The sequence below is a fragment of the Anoplopoma fimbria genome, chromosome 14, assembly GCF_027596085.1.
Source record: "Anoplopoma fimbria isolate UVic2021 breed Golden Eagle Sablefish chromosome 14, Afim_UVic_2022, whole genome shotgun sequence".
Lineage (NCBI taxonomy): Eukaryota > Metazoa > Chordata > Actinopteri > Perciformes > Anoplopomatidae > Anoplopoma > Anoplopoma fimbria.
Genome location: NC_072462.1, coordinates 5,822,156 through 5,839,243, shown reverse-complemented (window position 1 = coordinate 5,839,243; position 17,088 = coordinate 5,822,156). Strand labels below are relative to the sequence as shown.

General features: G+C 38.5%; 1 protein-coding gene across 1 annotated transcript; it reads right to left on the bottom strand.

Annotated features, from left to right (window-relative positions):
* Window positions 1–766: 766 nt before the first annotated feature.
* On the bottom strand, window positions 767–13,803 carry aif1l (allograft inflammatory factor 1-like). Its single transcript, XM_054612505.1, has 6 exons — window positions 13,687–13,803; window positions 13,445–13,506; window positions 11,616–11,682; window positions 7,372–7,413; window positions 5,430–5,595; window positions 767–2,423 (listed from the first exon to the last, which is right to left on the bottom strand). Exons 1-6 carry the CDS (start codon window positions 13,703–13,705, stop codon window positions 2,336–2,338), a joined length of 444 nt encoding a protein of 147 aa, XP_054468480.1. The 5' UTR covers window positions 13,706–13,803; the 3' UTR covers window positions 767–2,335.
* Window positions 13,804–17,088: the final 3,285 nt, after the last annotated feature.

Here is a 17,088-nt window from a genome sequence, read left to right as displayed (position 1 = left end):
TCACATGCAACGGTGATTATCATTTTAATTGCAGAGGTGCTTATAATAATCCCACTGAATCCGCCTGTTGACATGCTTATTTAAATATGCATACACTATTCCACACCCATGCACCTGCTCTCCCAAGGACATGGAATATATGATGGCCTTTACATTACAGAAAAATCAAACAAACCCAACAGACTGACTGCACTACAGTAGCAGCTATTGACTTTTTAATGAAAATGTTTTTATTGCTCAGGAGTGTGTGTGCACACAGCTGCACGTACATGGAGCAACAATGAAAAATGAATGAGGAAAAAATACGGAATGAATGCATTATTACAACACGCAAACGGTTGTCAGCCAAAGATTCACACACGATTCATCTCTTCCTGGGACTGAATGGGGAGATAATCATGAAAAACTGATAAATGAGATTTGCTCAATTACATAACTGATAATGCACAGGTTCTCCCTTTACATTTATCAGCACTGATAGCCAAACAAGTGGTGCAATGTGATCTTTAACAACACATGGATTCTTACAAGAAAAACTCCCCTAAGATGATGGACAGCCAATCTTTGACTGTGGCGTCAAGGCCACCCACCTGTCATAGACAAGGGGCTACAGTAAATGAACAAACACTGGTGTTTACTAGTGAAATAAAAAAAAATATCAGAATTAAAGACATCTCTTATACCTATTAAACTTGTTATTTTTCACTCAAAGTAAAAATGTGTTCAAGAGTTTAAAAAGAGATAAACAATTCAAAACTGAACAGGCCAGTGTAAGAATAATTTTAATTCCTTTGGTGTCTGCAAACAATGTGCATCTTAACAACATTAAAAGATGTAATACACCTATCAGACTGAAAACAAATAATAGTTTAAAAACACGTTTAGTGGATTAAAAATACTACGAGTACCAAATTCACAGTAAGTAGCGTGAGTTATAGGGACACTGAGGCACAAATAACAGAATTCACAGGACAATGAACGCAGTTCAACAGAGAGGGACGGTTAGGAGACGAAAGAAGAAATGTGTGAGGGAGAAAAAATAAATCCAAGAGAAAGTGAAACTAATAACACATGTATGAAGTATAAGATAACCTTAGCAGTCAAATCACCCAACAAACTGGTTAAACGCTTGTTGTGACATAAAAACAAAAAAATAATAATGTCAAGGAAAAGGGAAAAAAATGACATTTTAAAAAATTCACCACTTGAGAATTTCACTCACTCAGAATGTTGTGGAAACACCATATCAATATAATTCAACACACATCATCAAAACTACCTCACCAAAGAACAAAGAACATAATTTCATGTTTTTCTCTTTTTGTGGTATTAGCAAACTAAGAGGACTGCTGGAACTGAACACGTATGTGCACTCCCTCCTTTTTTTCAATGGGTGTGTTTAAGCTCTACACAGCATCTGCATGTTGAGGCACTTGGAAAGAATATGATTGTACTGTGTGGAGTTTATTATGTACATTTGTTACGCTTGTGTGCCCGTAAATCACACTCCCTCCAAAACTAACATGTGCTTAACCTAACAGATCTAAAAAAAAACCGAGTCAGGTTTGCTGTTCAAGCCACATACTGAAACTGAACGTCCCATGGTCAACATGATCTCTTGTTCACTCACACTAGCCGAGAGAGGAATATTAAAAAAAACGCATAGCAGTACAGTTATCTACAAAAAAAACAAACAAAAAAAAAAGTTTATTTGATCATAAGGTGGCCGTGATAACCTAGTTACTGATTCCAGATCAGTGTTTCGGCTCCAACGGGCTGATGACTTTGACCCAAAGGAAGCTCGGTCTGTTATCTCTGGCACCGGATCTGAGCCGCTGACTAAGATTAGCCTGGCGGGAATTCATCCAAGACTACTGAGGACAGTGCAAAAATGTGTTGGGAAAAACTGCTTCTCTTCCTTGTGCTTCTCCAAAAGCATCGCTAAAATGAACGCTTCCCCGAAAAAAAAATAATAACAAGGAAGGAAAAGCGACCTCTGTAGTCTGGAGTCTTCCCTTCAAATATATCCATGAGACAGTCACAACAAAATGTAATTTACCAAGCCGATGACATGTATAACTAACCAATGCTACATTTCAATTAAAAGGGAGCAAAAAAAAAAAGAAGATGAATGATAATATTCCCAGTCAAACATCATTTAGTGTGTTGTGGGCTCAGACTTCCAAAAATGACAAACAGCTTGCACACACACCATATATCACAAAATAACATCCTCAAATCACTGGTCCCACACTAATACAACACTCCACATGTCAAGAGAACGGTTGGATGGTCCCTCTGCTCTCAGGAGCAGTCCCGAGGCTCACGTCTACGGCTAAGGCAGGCTAGAAATGTCCCGCTTTGGAGGGGGTCCGTCCGGTTTGCAGGTGGCGCCGTTGGCTTTGTCCTCAAACACCAAGACTCTGTGGAGAGAGAAAAACACAGAGGAATCATAAAATAGCTAAACAAAAGGTCAATTCATTCAAAAGAAACACTTTTTATGACAATATTGACCAAGATACATATTAAATGCAACATGTTACAGTTGGAAATTCAACTTGTGGGTGCTCTCTGTTGGACAAGCTACGTGACTGACTTTTTCCAAACGACTAGAAACCTTCTTTGGTATTTACGACTGCAATTTATTTTTATTTTTATTGATATATCTGTATCATAAAATCGGGCCTAGATCCAGTCCACAGTACACAAAGAATTATGTTATTTGATTGTGATGAACATGCATGAATCGATATGAGTGAGCTCCTAACTAATATAAAAGATAATAATGTTGATGTCTGATTAATGACATAAAATGTTTTAAAATAATAAGCTTCAAAGGAAAATGCTGTTATTATGCATTGCATTTGCTGTTGTATTTGTGTGTTTTTGTCTTATTGAAATAAGGATTATCTAACGTTTATTTTTTATTATCATTTCATATACAGATTACTTTTATAAAATGTCCTAAAGCCCAAGTTGCGTTGTTTAAATAGCTGTTTGTTGCTAACACTGCAGCAACTCTTTGCAAATGAGAAAACTGTGACGTTTGCTTGAAAGATTACATCAAGGATTAGTTGTTTGATTGATTATCAAAATATTCCAGTTGACGAATCAATTCATCCACTAATAGTTTCAAAAGAAATGAATTAGGGGAGATAGGGAAACTTGGTGTGATGAAAGAAATGTAAATAAGAAAGACAGAAGGTTGTAAAAAGAGTGTAAAAGAAGTGAACAAGAAAAGTATAAACACCACGAGCAGGAATGTGTGAGTGAGGAGGGATAATCAGCTCCTGGAGGATTCAGAGAGTTACAGTTACAGTCGGGGTTATGAGCTGGCTGAGCGGTAAGTGAAAGGAAAAGAATGAAGGGAAACCACAAAGGGGAGTGAGGGGAATGGTGGTTGAGACTGTACACAGTAGAGAGTGAGGGATCTGACAGGAGCTATTCAGAGCTCAGAATGCCTGTCTTTAATTTCCTTTTTTGGAAAACTCTGCAAAGCTCCACTAAGCTCATAAGGAGCAATGATCCCCGACGACCAATCCGGCACTCAGCGACTCCAACTCTGGCACTTCTCCCTGGCAAACACCCTCACTCCTCCTTTATCTTCACACCGCGGATGTCTGCTACTCAAAGCTGCAGGCGGGACGGTCAGATCACACCTGATCAGTCCTTTACTACTGATTCAATCAGGAATCAAACAGCAATTTAAATGTCCTGTTGTTGTAAATAAATTATTCTTTATGGGACTTATCTGCTCTATTAAGATAGAAAAGCTAGATAGAAAAAAAAGTTACTGGCTGACTTAATCTTGTTATTGTGTGCATGCCATTGACTGTACAGTCTATGCTACACACCAAAAACGTGTTTAATATGTACAAAAACTGAAACATGTTTATGAACTTTCATGCCAACATGATATTACGCCAGTTTTTATCTCCATTTCATGGGAAAAAAAAGTGGAATTTTGTTTGTTTTAAATCCGTAATTTTGCAGTCAAAGATCCCTCCCAACTGTTGCTACTCGTTATCTAATCTCACCAGAGTGACTGTGCGTCCCTGTGTCATTGTGTATTGCACTAATAGTGACTCTAACCGGAGAGCTTTCACAAACGGGGCCCAACTTGCGGAGCCTGACCTCAATCATTTTTCCTCTCATTGTAACTACAGCAATTGTTGTTGTGCCAAATGCTTTGAATAAAACTATTCTAGAGCTCATTGTACCCTCAACCCCCCCCCCTCTCCCCTCTCCCCCCCTCTGGAGACACAAACAGCAGAACACAAGAGAGGCAGTGTAGACCTTTTGCAGTCATCAGAGAGCGGGGAGGAGTAGTAGAAACAGCAAGATACTCTATGAAGGTAACCTACACCCTGCGACCTATGTCACACACACACACACACACACACACACACACACACACACACACACACACACACACACACACACACACACACACACACACACACACACACACACACACACACACACACACACACACACACACACTACAGAACGTTAGTAGCCAATAGAAGCTTACTATAATGAACTCTCCCATCCTGTTTATATAAATATGTGCAAAGAGGAAACACAATTCTTCAAAATAAATGAATTTAGTAAAAGAAAATTGATCAAATTAAGACATTCAACATTTGTTTAAACTTTTTCATGATCGCTGACTACTGGACCTCAGCTGGAATGTGGAGACTATCTCACTAGATCGCTACCAAGTGGACAAGTCAGGCCTGGAGGGAATGAGGTTTTTTATAAATAGCTGGTGTGGGATTATGGGATACACTTTTTTGAAAAATGGTTGAGGGCAAAGAAGGGAAAAGTTATGCATTTCCCCTGTTTGGTGTTTTTGGGATTATGAGGATTTGTCTACTAAATGGGTCCAGCCAGTTTAGTCCGGCAGAGCTGACATGAAGCAGCCGATACACTCGTTCTCCTGCAGTCTGACCCGCTGCAAGGCTGCTTAAACAGGCTTACACTGCAAACACATTCCAGAATAAAAGCAAATAAGTCACCTTATTATTTTTAAGATATCATTTCTGTTGCAAAATCATTTCTGTTGTACAGAATCTCATGTGTTTGGGTGTTTTTGCCGGCCGGTCCCACGTGACTGTCAGTTGTTAATCAGCCTATAATCAGTTACCTAAGCACATGATCCCAGCTAAGGATAAGGATGAGTTGACTATGGATAGGCTTGCATAGATGGGTTTGGTTGCCATGGAGACGATTTACGCACCATGTGGGTGGTGACATCATATCTAGTCATGCCTGATGAGACAGTAGGCTGACACAGCACATGATTCATATCCTCCTTAACCGGCAAACGGTTTATTGACACAACTGACTCTGCATGTAAGTGAAAAAACATATTCTTATCACACACACACACACACGCACACGCACACGCACAGAGGTTTACTCACAGTTTGAGCACGGCTGAGCGCTTGCCCAGCATCATCTTGACAAAGTCCCTGTAGTTGATAGTGTTGCTGCTGCCTCCGCCCGTCACCTCAATGATCATTTTTTTCAACTCCAAGTGGGTCTTGGGCACCCCCAGCTTCTCCATCATCCTCTTCAGGCCCATCATGTCTGAGAGAAGGCAAAGTAGACAATCAGATCTGTGCCGAGTTGAGAGAATACGAATCATTTTTACGTATTCAAGTCCGCATTTTAAAAAGGGTCCCTCCAAACAATACTCCAACACATGTTCTGTTTCATTGCAAGGACCACGACAGCTGTATAATGTCTGACGTGTCTCTGGAAAGGGCTTTCTATGTCTTAACAGACGCTCAGAACTTCTATCAGCTTAGGAACTAAAATTTTCAACAGAAAGCATACGTTAAATTATGATTATGTTGGGTTTGAAAAATAATAAAAGACCAATAGAGTAGGTTATAATAAAAGATGATTTGATTTGGATCCGATGTGCTTTGAGCACTAATAAATTGCTAAAGTAAACCTTCATAATAACTAATAAAGTTTGCAATGTCCTTCAATGAAGGGTTTTTAGTCCAGGCATTTCATCACAAAATGATGGTTAACCTCACACGAATTGCAGCAAATTTTTTTTATGTCAGATAAAAAAATCTTAATGAATTGTATGAAGGGAAAATTGCCTAAATATGATTCTACCAAAAACGCATTTTTAGCCATATTTCAGTGACCGTAAACCTACATAATTTTTTCCTTGAAAATCTGGACATATATTCTACCCATATCTGGTCCTAATCTACACATATCTGGTCCTAATCTACACATATCTGGACCTATTCTACCTAGATCTGGTCTTATTCTACCCAGATCTGGTCTTATTCCACCCAGATCTGGTCTTATTCTACCCAGATCTGGTCTTATTCTACCCAGATCTGGTCTTATTCTACCCAGATCTGGTCTTATTCTACCCAGATCTGGTCTTATTCTACCCAGATCTGGTCTTATTCTACCCAGATCTGGTCTTATTCTACCCAGATCTGGTCTTATTCTACCCAGATCTGGTCTTATTCCACCTAGATCTGGTCTTATTCCGCCTAGATCTGGTCTTATTCTACCCAGATCTGGTCTTATTCTACCCAGATCTGGTCTTATTCTACCCAGATCTGGTCTTATTCTACCCAGATCTGGTCTTATTCTACCCAGATCTGGTCTTATTCTACCCAGATCTGGTCTTATTCCACCTAGATCTGGTCTTATTCTACACAGATCTGGTCTTATTCTACCCAGATCTGGTCTTATTCTACACAGATCTGGTCCTATTATTCCTAGATCTGGTCCTACTCTACTCAGACAGGATTAACAACACAAAGTAGGGTATGGGTACATAAGTAGTTTTGAAGGTATTTGGTTTGAAAACAATAAAATGGACAATTCAAATGCTGATGAAAGCACTAGATTAACAGTTAGGGGATCACCACACTCATCCTCTGGACAGCATGGACATCTGTACCAAATGTCAAAGTAATCCATTCTGTAGTTGCTGAGATATTTTAGATTGGGCCGTAGTGGTGGACCGAGCAACTGACATTGCCATCTGTTTTTTGTTTTTTAGCAGCTAATGTTGCCAAAACGACAAAAACAAGTTGACTTAAAGGACAATTAGCAGCTTCTTTCAGGACCTGCAGACCGACACTATCTCTGCTGTCGGACTCCCAGACTACAGTTCGTCTAGCATCTGCTCAAGACCGTTCACCCCGGTGTACAGTATGGTCTCACTTTACCTACAGGACACTAACATGACACATGAGCCTGCTCAACCTGGCCAGACAATACACACAGTATTAATTACTGCTCCCTCATGTCGACGCTGCACACGGGTCAGCTGACAGTTGTTATCTGTGCAGTTGGTGTTTTGGTGCTACTGTTACTCACCAATTTCTCCTTGGTCATTCAGGTCAAATTCTGAGTATTTATCTGCAAAAACAAACACACACAAGAGATAATTACCATCAGCTCAGACACACCACTTCACCAAGAACAACCTTTGAACAAACACCAATCCCCAGCTGGCATCTTGCAAGTCAGTTAAACTGTGTGTTAACAACCACTGTCCAGTGATATGTCTAACAATCTGCTGACAGCTGGCAAAAGGACAGACACAGACAGCTGATGATGACAGGTGTGTGTGGTGTGTGTGTGTGTGTGTGTGTGTGTGTGTGTGTTTTGAATGTCTCAGAGGAAAGCCAGGCCGAGAGCAGCTGAGTGTGGCTGACACCTGAGACGGATTAAACCGAGAGGGTCAGGAAGTTAAAAGAGAGAGAACTTAAGAGTTCAAACGCAGCAAATCAGGAAGGAAAACAGAGACGCTTTGGGCTTAAAACTGTGAAAACTTTCACTCATAGTGGTTCACTCAAATGGAAAATCTGGTCCTTCTAGACTGATAACAGCAGATAAATCACTGATAGTTTCCAGACAGATCCATACTTTTTAACTACTGGTATATAACTACTTGGTTTTCTGTCTCAGCAGAAGAAAAAGCTGCATTTGGTGCTGTTGTCTTGTACCTTGTGTACAGCAAACTCATCACTTATTTGTCTGGCACTTGAAGTCGCAAAGTTTTGTTTTTTTATTAGCAAAGAGCAATGAACCGGACATGCAGTCATTTAGCTTTAAGTAATAGTTTAACATTTCTGAATGTATGCTTATCTTATGCTTCGCTAGATGAGAAGATCAACACCACTCTCATATCTGCCCGATAGATATGAAGCTGGATCAAAGAGACAGTTAGCTTAGCATAGCTACTCAAAAATCACATTTCACGGACAGATAGGAAAGTGATAAATTCACCTAAAACTTTGTAAGAAAGTCAATATTGATACTCACCAAAATGTAAAAACTTCCTTTAACCTAAAATATGTAATCTTTAACACAAAACTTGAGTTCTGATTCTATTTTGATATCTGAGCTTTAGTTTTAAAAAATTAAGTTATTTATAACCTTACTTTAAATTATTGTGGGATAAAACTAACTAGCTTTGACGAGCTCGTTAAAAAGTTTTCACTTCAATATGGAGATTTGCTATTATGTTTAAATATCAAACTCCAACTCAAGTTCTAATCTTATTTTCATTGGTGGGTCGATGACTCTGGTTCTTCCATTGTTCATGTGCTCGTACTTCATTAATCCTCTTATCTTTAGATAATAATTGTTTATTATAACTAGTGTTTTTTTCCCCTTTCAGTACATCTTGCAAATCTTGCTCTGCCCTCTGTTTCCGTCACCTCTCTGTTTCCTGCCACAGTTAGACTTGTAGGTTATTTAAAGGAATAACTTGACTTGTAAACGTTGACATTCTGCCATTACATAATCCTGCGTTAGTCAGTGTAAAAATGACGGGGAGTGATTTCTGACAAAACACAATCGGGGCTAATGATTACTAAAGCAGCCCTAACGTATAAAAGCTCATTATAAACAAGCTACTAAAGTGTCTTCACGCTATGAAAAAACAATGGCTGACATTTTCCTGCTTCTCCCTAAATTTTACCACTCTTTTGTCCAGAACACTTTGGTTAGATTACACTTGCTATTTCTGTCCCACACTGGAAGCTCTGTGTTTGTGTGTATGTGTGTGTGTGTGTGTGTGTGTGTGTGTGTGTGTGTGTGTGTGTTGGGAGGGGGAGAAAGGGGACTGTGTGAATCCCATGGGGAAAGGGACAGGACAATGCTAACCCTGTTCATAGAATCTGAGAAGGGGGCCTCCACACATCATGCACAGACACACAGAAACACACACACACACACACACACACACACACACACACACACACACACACACACACACACACACACACACACACACACACACACACACACACACACACACACAGAACACAGACACACACAGACACAGACACACACACACACACACACACACACACACTTCTTGAGTGGGCCACTTGTCGTAGAGCAGCCTGTTGATCATCTGCAGCCACAAAACTGAACAGAACTGTCTTCAGTGTGTCCTCCTGACCCACATTCCTTCAGCAGCGGATGTGACAAAATGACAATCTATGAAGCAGCCTTTTTCTGCCATATTTACAAAGTGTTTTCTGCTTTTCTTTGGCCCTCATGAAGAAGTCTGTGATTTATGTTTGATTTTATTTTCCGTGTTTTGATGCCGAGTTTACCCACAATCACTTTGGCAGCTAACCCTATTATCTGTGGGGGGGTTTTCCCATTAGAAAAACAACCTTACTGATAAAATATTTGATATGGATAATGACTTCCCCTGCTATTTTGGCAAACACATAAACCAATTATGCAATGCTGTCAACACTAATTTGACACCGACTTAGGCTACAGGAGTAAATGTTCCTCATGTAGGGGATTAAGATTAGAAAATAACTATATGCTTTCTCACTCGAACACATCCACACAAGAAAGCATGAAATCACAGAAGAACTGATGCCTTAAAGGCAGAATGAGTGGGGTTTTCCAAAATAAAACAACAATGATGAAAAGACAGAAACATAAACCCTCTCAATCATCACTCATGACTCTCTAGACGTGTGTGGCGGCGTCTGTATCTGCAGAGATTTTTTATTCTGCTGTGTTAAGGATGTTTAATCACAACTTTAAACCGACTTCATCTTGACGCAAACTGTTTTGTGAAATCAGTGTCCAAAATAACGGTGATTATCAGACTAACTTCGGGTTAGTGTCTGACGCTGCAGTTCAGCAGTGACAGCTTTTTGTCTCTACTTTTCCCAACATGAAATACTGCAAAGTGAACGTACGATGTGTTGGATCAATCACCTGCTGATATGAACTCAACTGAACTGCTGTCAACATGGCTGAAACCGCCATCATTGACAGTTACATCCCAATAAAGCCTCAAATCCATACTAATGAATTCAGCTAGTTTAAAGAGGCACTGTTTACTGTTTGTTTTGTATTTTTTTGTTAACAAACAGCTTCAAATATGTAACTTAACAAAAAAGGGCTGATATAGGTTATTTACCCAGTGCGATTACAAGGTTAGAAGCGGAATAAAGGGAGGTTTCCAACTCTGCCGTTATTTACTAAGTGCAAATTTAACAAGCCAAATATTATATTTCATAAAAAGGTCAAACTTGGTGTTCCTCATGTCAGGTGAGGTGGAGCCTCAATATAAAACGCTGCAGGAAATCCTGCGTTTCAGTATAATTATTGTCCCCATAACAGCAAATAGTTTAAAAGGTTCAATAATATAAACTATTCTGTTTAGATGGTTGTTTTTTGACAAACATGGTGACAAGCACCAGCCATATAATCTATTAAAACAAATACAATAATAGTTTGAATAAGATTCCCAAAATCAATAATTCTAAAGTTAAATGTTAAATGAGGGTATATTAAGAATAATTTATAATAAGAATGACTTATTTTGGTGATGAATAGAGTATAATTGATATGATTTGGTTGGTGATAAGAAGCACTCTGTCTAGATACTGACCTCTGGGTCACTGGGACAGAATGGAAACAGAAGGAGAAAGATAGAAAGAACAAACAGCAATCCTCTCAGGACCTGGGTGTCGGATCCCCTTTCTGTTTATATATTACTGCTCCATTTCCTCCAGCAAGCAGAGATTGTAAGTAGGACACCGGAGTATGTTTCTCATGCCCCCTGCTCGAGTGAACAGCCTTATGCTATTCCTTCTGGAAAATCCCAGATATAAAAAAAATTAAAAAAAACCTCACATAGTCAGAAAACTAAATACTCTACATACACTCAGAGCACACATGTGTAATATCAAAGCAATGGGGAGGAGTTCTTTGGCAAATCATGCAATTTTGTTCCCGTAATCAGCTCCTTGTAGCAGTGATTTTATTCTATTCCCAGGAGCCATGAGCTTACCCAGCGTAGTTCTGAATATTGAAACAACAAGCAGAGGAACGCCCAAGCACATTCCTGCAAGCCCTCTGAGGACTTGGCCTTAAAAACCTCATTGGAATCTCGGTGTTTCCCACAGAAAAAAACCAAAATGCTTTGTATTGTGTGTGTGAGCAGACTGCTAACAAACAAACAAATATATATTGAGGCAAAGACAAATGCCAGATAAGAGGAACACACCCTCACAAAGACAATCACATTCTTGCAGATATACTGAAACTACTGAGGGGCTGGATTTGCTTACTTTTGAGCCCTTCCAATTTTTCAGGCAGGTCCTCTTCATCTCTGTATTTCTGGTCTTCCAGGTATTCCTGAGAAGGAGGAAGAGGGGTGAACAAACTGAAGGTGATCAGGAAACAACAAACACGTTTTACCAACATCAGTTCTGAGCCCTGAAACTTTGTGTAGGAAGTTTCAGAAGTGTTTAACAATGCACAGTTAAAGAGGAAAGCAGCCCATGCACAAACTAGAGCATGAAGTACGTTAATCTGATTGTGTTCTGTCAAATGTGTCCAAAAAAACTTCCAACTTGAGAGCGATGACTCCCAATAGGAAGATGTTCTTCCCCCCGCAGTTACATTACTTATCAGTGTGTTCATTAAGTGGAACACCCCACAAGGGTGTAAAGGAAAGAGCCTGAAGGGAGCTGTACTAATGAAATTATAATGACGCAATCTGCCATGTGGGAGTCAGCTTCAATCTACATGGAAAGAGAGAGAGAGAGAGAGAGGGAGAGCGAAAGGAGGACAGAGAGTCAGGTCGTTCTCTGCATTGACCTCCGTCAGGCTTGAAATGAAGGGTGAAGAGGATGAACGCCACAACTGGATGGTTATCAAGGACGCCTGACTCAGACGTGCTGAGTCAACGCTGTAGCTCCAACCCTCGCAGGAATGTCCTCTCACAGTCAGAGCGTAACTTAAAAGTACGCAGGTGGGAATGAACGAGGGCAGAGACAGTATTATGAGTATTATCACAAAGAATGTATCACGGTACTGAGGTCAAATACTGAGCATCTCCTCGAGCTGAAGGTTCAGATATTGGAAGTACGGGATTTCAGAGCTGCAACTAACACGTATTCTCATCATGAAATTATAATGAAATTGTATTGATTAATTGTTTGGTTTAAAAAAAAAAAAATCCAGAAAATATGAGAAACACTAGTTCAAACTGGTGTTTTATAAATGCTTGTTTTGTCCCATTAACTATAAAGATATTCTTTATAATATTAGGCCTATATATAAACATCACATCGGAGAAGCTGGAGTGATTTCTGGTTGCAGATTAATCGTACAGTACCAGTCAAAAGTTTGGACACACCTTCTCATTCAATGGTTTTTCTTTCATTTTTCTTTTTTTCTACATTGTAGATTAATATTGAAGACATCCAAACTATGAAGGAACACATATGGAATTATGTGGTAAACAAACAAATGCTCAACAAACCAGAATATGTTTTATATTTTAGATTCTTCAAAGTAGTTGAAGGAGAAGGTGTGTCCAAACTTTTGACTGGGTATAACTATTAAGCATTAACTTAAGGTGAAAACTAAAAATATAGACCAAAAAGGTGTAGACTGAAGCTAATAATTATAGTGAAACAACACACTTATATTTTTAATTGATTATTTGTCTTTATGATCTGATGGTATTTACATAGATGAATAACACAGGATTTTTTTGATTTTTTTTTTTTTTAAGATTTATCAGTTGAGGAATAAAAGGGGGTTATTGCTCCAATAAACACATTAGAAGTAGAAAACAAATGAAAATGCATAAATCTCATGAAGGAATGACCAGAGAGAGAGAGCTGTGACAGGAGCTCCACTCTGCCCTCTGTCCGCGACCTGGTTTCCACGAGTCCAGAGTAAAGGAGGGAAACAGAGATTATCGGGACATGTAGTTAATCTGAGGAACCACAACGTTACTGCACAGTTAGAGAGAGACAGCATGCATCCATTCAACAAGTGCCACGAGACTGCAGGGGTCAAATCAATACAATGCATTAAACATGCATCGCTATGGTCAAGTGCATTATTCACAAATACACCTCAGTGCCATGCCATGCGTGCGTACCTTGTTTATTTCCTCCAATTTGGACCTTTGCTGCTCCTTCAACAGTCCAAAGGCTTTCCCTCCTGAAAAAAAAAAAAAAAATCATATTATTATAAATGCATGCTGGTTAATACCGATGCAGGCTCAGCGTGCACGGCCTGCTGATGCTCCATTGTAGAGACTCAACGCGCTGCAGATGCAAGAGAGGACAGACAAAGCGGTCCGCTGTCTGCTTTATTTATTTATTTATTTATTTATTATACCTTGTACATTTGAAGGCATCCCGGAGTCTATCTGCGGGCTATTAATCCAGACAATGAGACAAATATATCCGAGCCAGAAGGCTGCCGCAACTGTCCGCCGGGGCGATGCTCCTACTCTCCGTTAGAGACTGGGCTGAGTGGGTCAGTAGGTACCGGTGTCAACACGGACGCATTCAGAGGGGGGACATCCGGTTGGTCTTTTCAAAATAAACGTGTGACACCCTCTCTCTACACATCCAGTATTAAATTGACCTTAATAATAATATACAGGGTTAGGGTTTTATTATTATTATTATATTCCTTTATTGATCCCCATGGGGGAAATTCAAGTGTTGCAGCAGCTCAACTACACAGACACAGACAATAAATACACATACTATACAACTACACAGACACAGACAATAAATACACATACTATACAACTACACAGACACAGACAATACATACACATACTATACAACTACACAGACAATAAATACACATACTATACAACTACACAGACAATAAATACACATACTATACAACTACACAGACAATAAATACACATACTATACAACTACACAGACACAGACAATAAATACACATACTATACAACTACACAGACACAGACAATACATACACATACTATACAACAAAATAAAGATAGAACAGGAATAAAAATGTACAGTATACAGTTAGGGTGTCACCCCCGGTGTGTGAAGGAGAGGTACCGCAGGTCCTTCCTTCCTGCTGCTGTCAGGTTGCACAACCAACTCTGCTCCCAGTAGACCACATGACAATAATAACATGACAATAAAAACCTGTGCAATACATTACACATTACACTGTGCAATAATAGTTAAAAAAGTTAAAATAGTTAAAATAGTTTTTTTCCTGTCTGTAAATATATTATTTCAGTTATTGTTGTTTTTTTCTACTGTTTTTTTTTATTGCTTATTTATAATACTTGTTTTATTTTATTTATTTATTTTTATCTTGTCTTCTTCTACTATGTCTCTTGTGTGCACTTTACTCTACGCTGTTGTAAGCCTGCAAATTTCCCCGCTGCGGGACTAATAAAGGATTATCTTATCTCTCTCTTATTTTAGGGTTATACAGTTTTAGGAACAATGTAATGTAGTATGTACCAGTCTGAGAGATGTGTGGATGCAATTGTGAACAGGAAGATATAGATAAATCATACAGTTGAATGCAAGGATAACAATATAAATAGGTTAAAAAAAAAAACAGGGACCAACATAACACAAAATATTGCAATAATTTACTTATATAAAATATTGCGATATTTTGTGTTATGTTGGTAGTTTTTTGATTGAAAGTTGACTAACAAGTATTTCTTTCAGCAATACCTTTTAATCACACATCTTAAGGTCCATACACATTATGGATAAGATGGATATATATATATATATAAATATCATTCAATCAAAAGACACACCTTCTCATTCAATAGTTTTTCTTTCTTTCTTTTTTTTTCTCCATTGTAGATTAATATTGAAGACATCCAAACTATGAAGGAACACATATGGAATTATGTGGTAAACAAACAAATGCTCAACAAACCAGAATATGTTTTATATTTTACATTCTTCAAAGTAGTTGAATGAGAAGGTGTGTCCAAACTTTTGACTGGTACTATATATATATATATATATATATATATATATATATATTGCAATATTTTGTAACTTTCAGCAAGACCTTTCAATCACACATCATTAGGTCTACAATGGACTTAAACAAAACTAATTTGTGCTTTTTTTGATGTTTCAAGCTCTTATTTTGAAAGTTGAAGCATCCGAATTCCTGCACAGTGTGTATTTTGTATCATCTAGCCTTCCCATTGAATGATGCTCTCGGAGTAAACTGGGTCGCCTCTTGCTCGCACATACCATCGTGTGGAGGATGAGAAAACTGCACCCAACGAGGCTGTGATTCAGACAATACCGGCGCTGTACCAAGGTGTGCCTACCTGCCGAGATTTGCATGCATCTCGCGAGAAATTCTGTTTTTCCCCCCGAATATTGCATCCATCCACCTCTTTAGTTCCTTTTCACACAAGTTATTATCAAACACTGTTATCAGCTGATGTTTTGATCTGTTTAGACTGGACGGTGTGAAATGCATGCTTTTAAAAGTCTGAGAAAGGTTCGGCTGCAGTTTATATTGCATCCACAAATCTCTAAATAAAACAGACTTAATCAACCTCAAACAGAAACACAAGTTTCTGTGAATGAAATCATTTTCAGTGTGCAGAAATACATTTCAAAGCGATAAAAGTAAGACAGCCGTAAAGCTCATTTCCATCCTCAAACAAAGCCTTTCAATCCACAATTAAAAAGCCAGTTTTTCCACCCAGTAAATGTCTTGTAAACACTGTGATATGAAGCCCTATCATGCAACAAAAAAAATGACATTCATCATCATATTGCGTGCAGATAATTCACATTCTCTTTCTCCAAAGCGTTTCATTGTCTCCCTATGATTGGCTTCTGAAATTATTATGCCCCAGATGGGGTTTTATGCCTCTTAATATGGTGTAATTTCAGCCTCATAAATACACATTTGGCTCATACAGAAAACCAGTATGAGGATTCATATTGTTTACTGGATGGAGGGAAATTACAAAGCAATCTGGGATGATTTCATGACCACGGCACAATTCAAATCCAACTGCCTGTTCACAAACAAATCATTAACAGACCTCTTTAAAGTGCATCCAAGCCTTTAATATAAAGAGTAGACACCCAAAACTCTTGAACATCTATCAGTAGTAATAATTAGTTTTTTTAATAGGCCCCCAATGTGTTTTCATCATGAAAGCCAATTAGCAGGTAAACAATTGCTCCCACAATCCCATATCTAATATCTCTTTATCCCTGGAAAAAAATCAAATGTTACACACCACCAGTTACACGACAAAAATGAAGATGCATTATTTAGCTTTTTTTCCACTGTGGTGTTAAATAAGTCCCTTATTTCAAGGAGTTAAAACATTTAAGCTATAAAGTTTCTTCTATGTAATGTAATAAAATACATTAGAAACAACATTAGAATTATGAATATATGTTTTTTATTTCATTCTATAAGATAAGATAATCCTTTATTAGTCCCGCAGCGGGGAAATTTGCATCTACGTCACATGAGATTTTAAAGTGTCCGTGATCGTCTTAAATTTGCAGATTAAACTTTGGTATAAAGAGGATTAAATTTAGATTAGTGATTTTGTTTGTCTCCAACTGTCTGGGAAGGCTGGACTGGACAACAGAGTACAAGTAATCCATTACAGTAAACATTACATTTGTTTTATTTCTTCATCAAAATTAAGTTTACAAGCAGAAAACAAACACAAATCTGGGTAAAGTCAGGGATGCTCTCTTTAACAAATGTACACTGTGGAGC

Excerpts from the sequence above, each read along its gene's own strand:
- aif1l (XM_054612505.1), bottom strand. Across the intron at positions 11,683-13,444 it reads AATTGGAGGAAATAAACAAG|GAATACCTGGAAGACCAGAA; the intron begins GTACGCACGCAT and ends CCTCCTTCTCAG. Across the intron at positions 7,414-11,615 it reads AAAATTGGAAGGGCTCAAAA|ATAAATACTCAGAATTTGAC; the intron begins GTAAGCAAATCC and ends TTGTTTTTGCAG.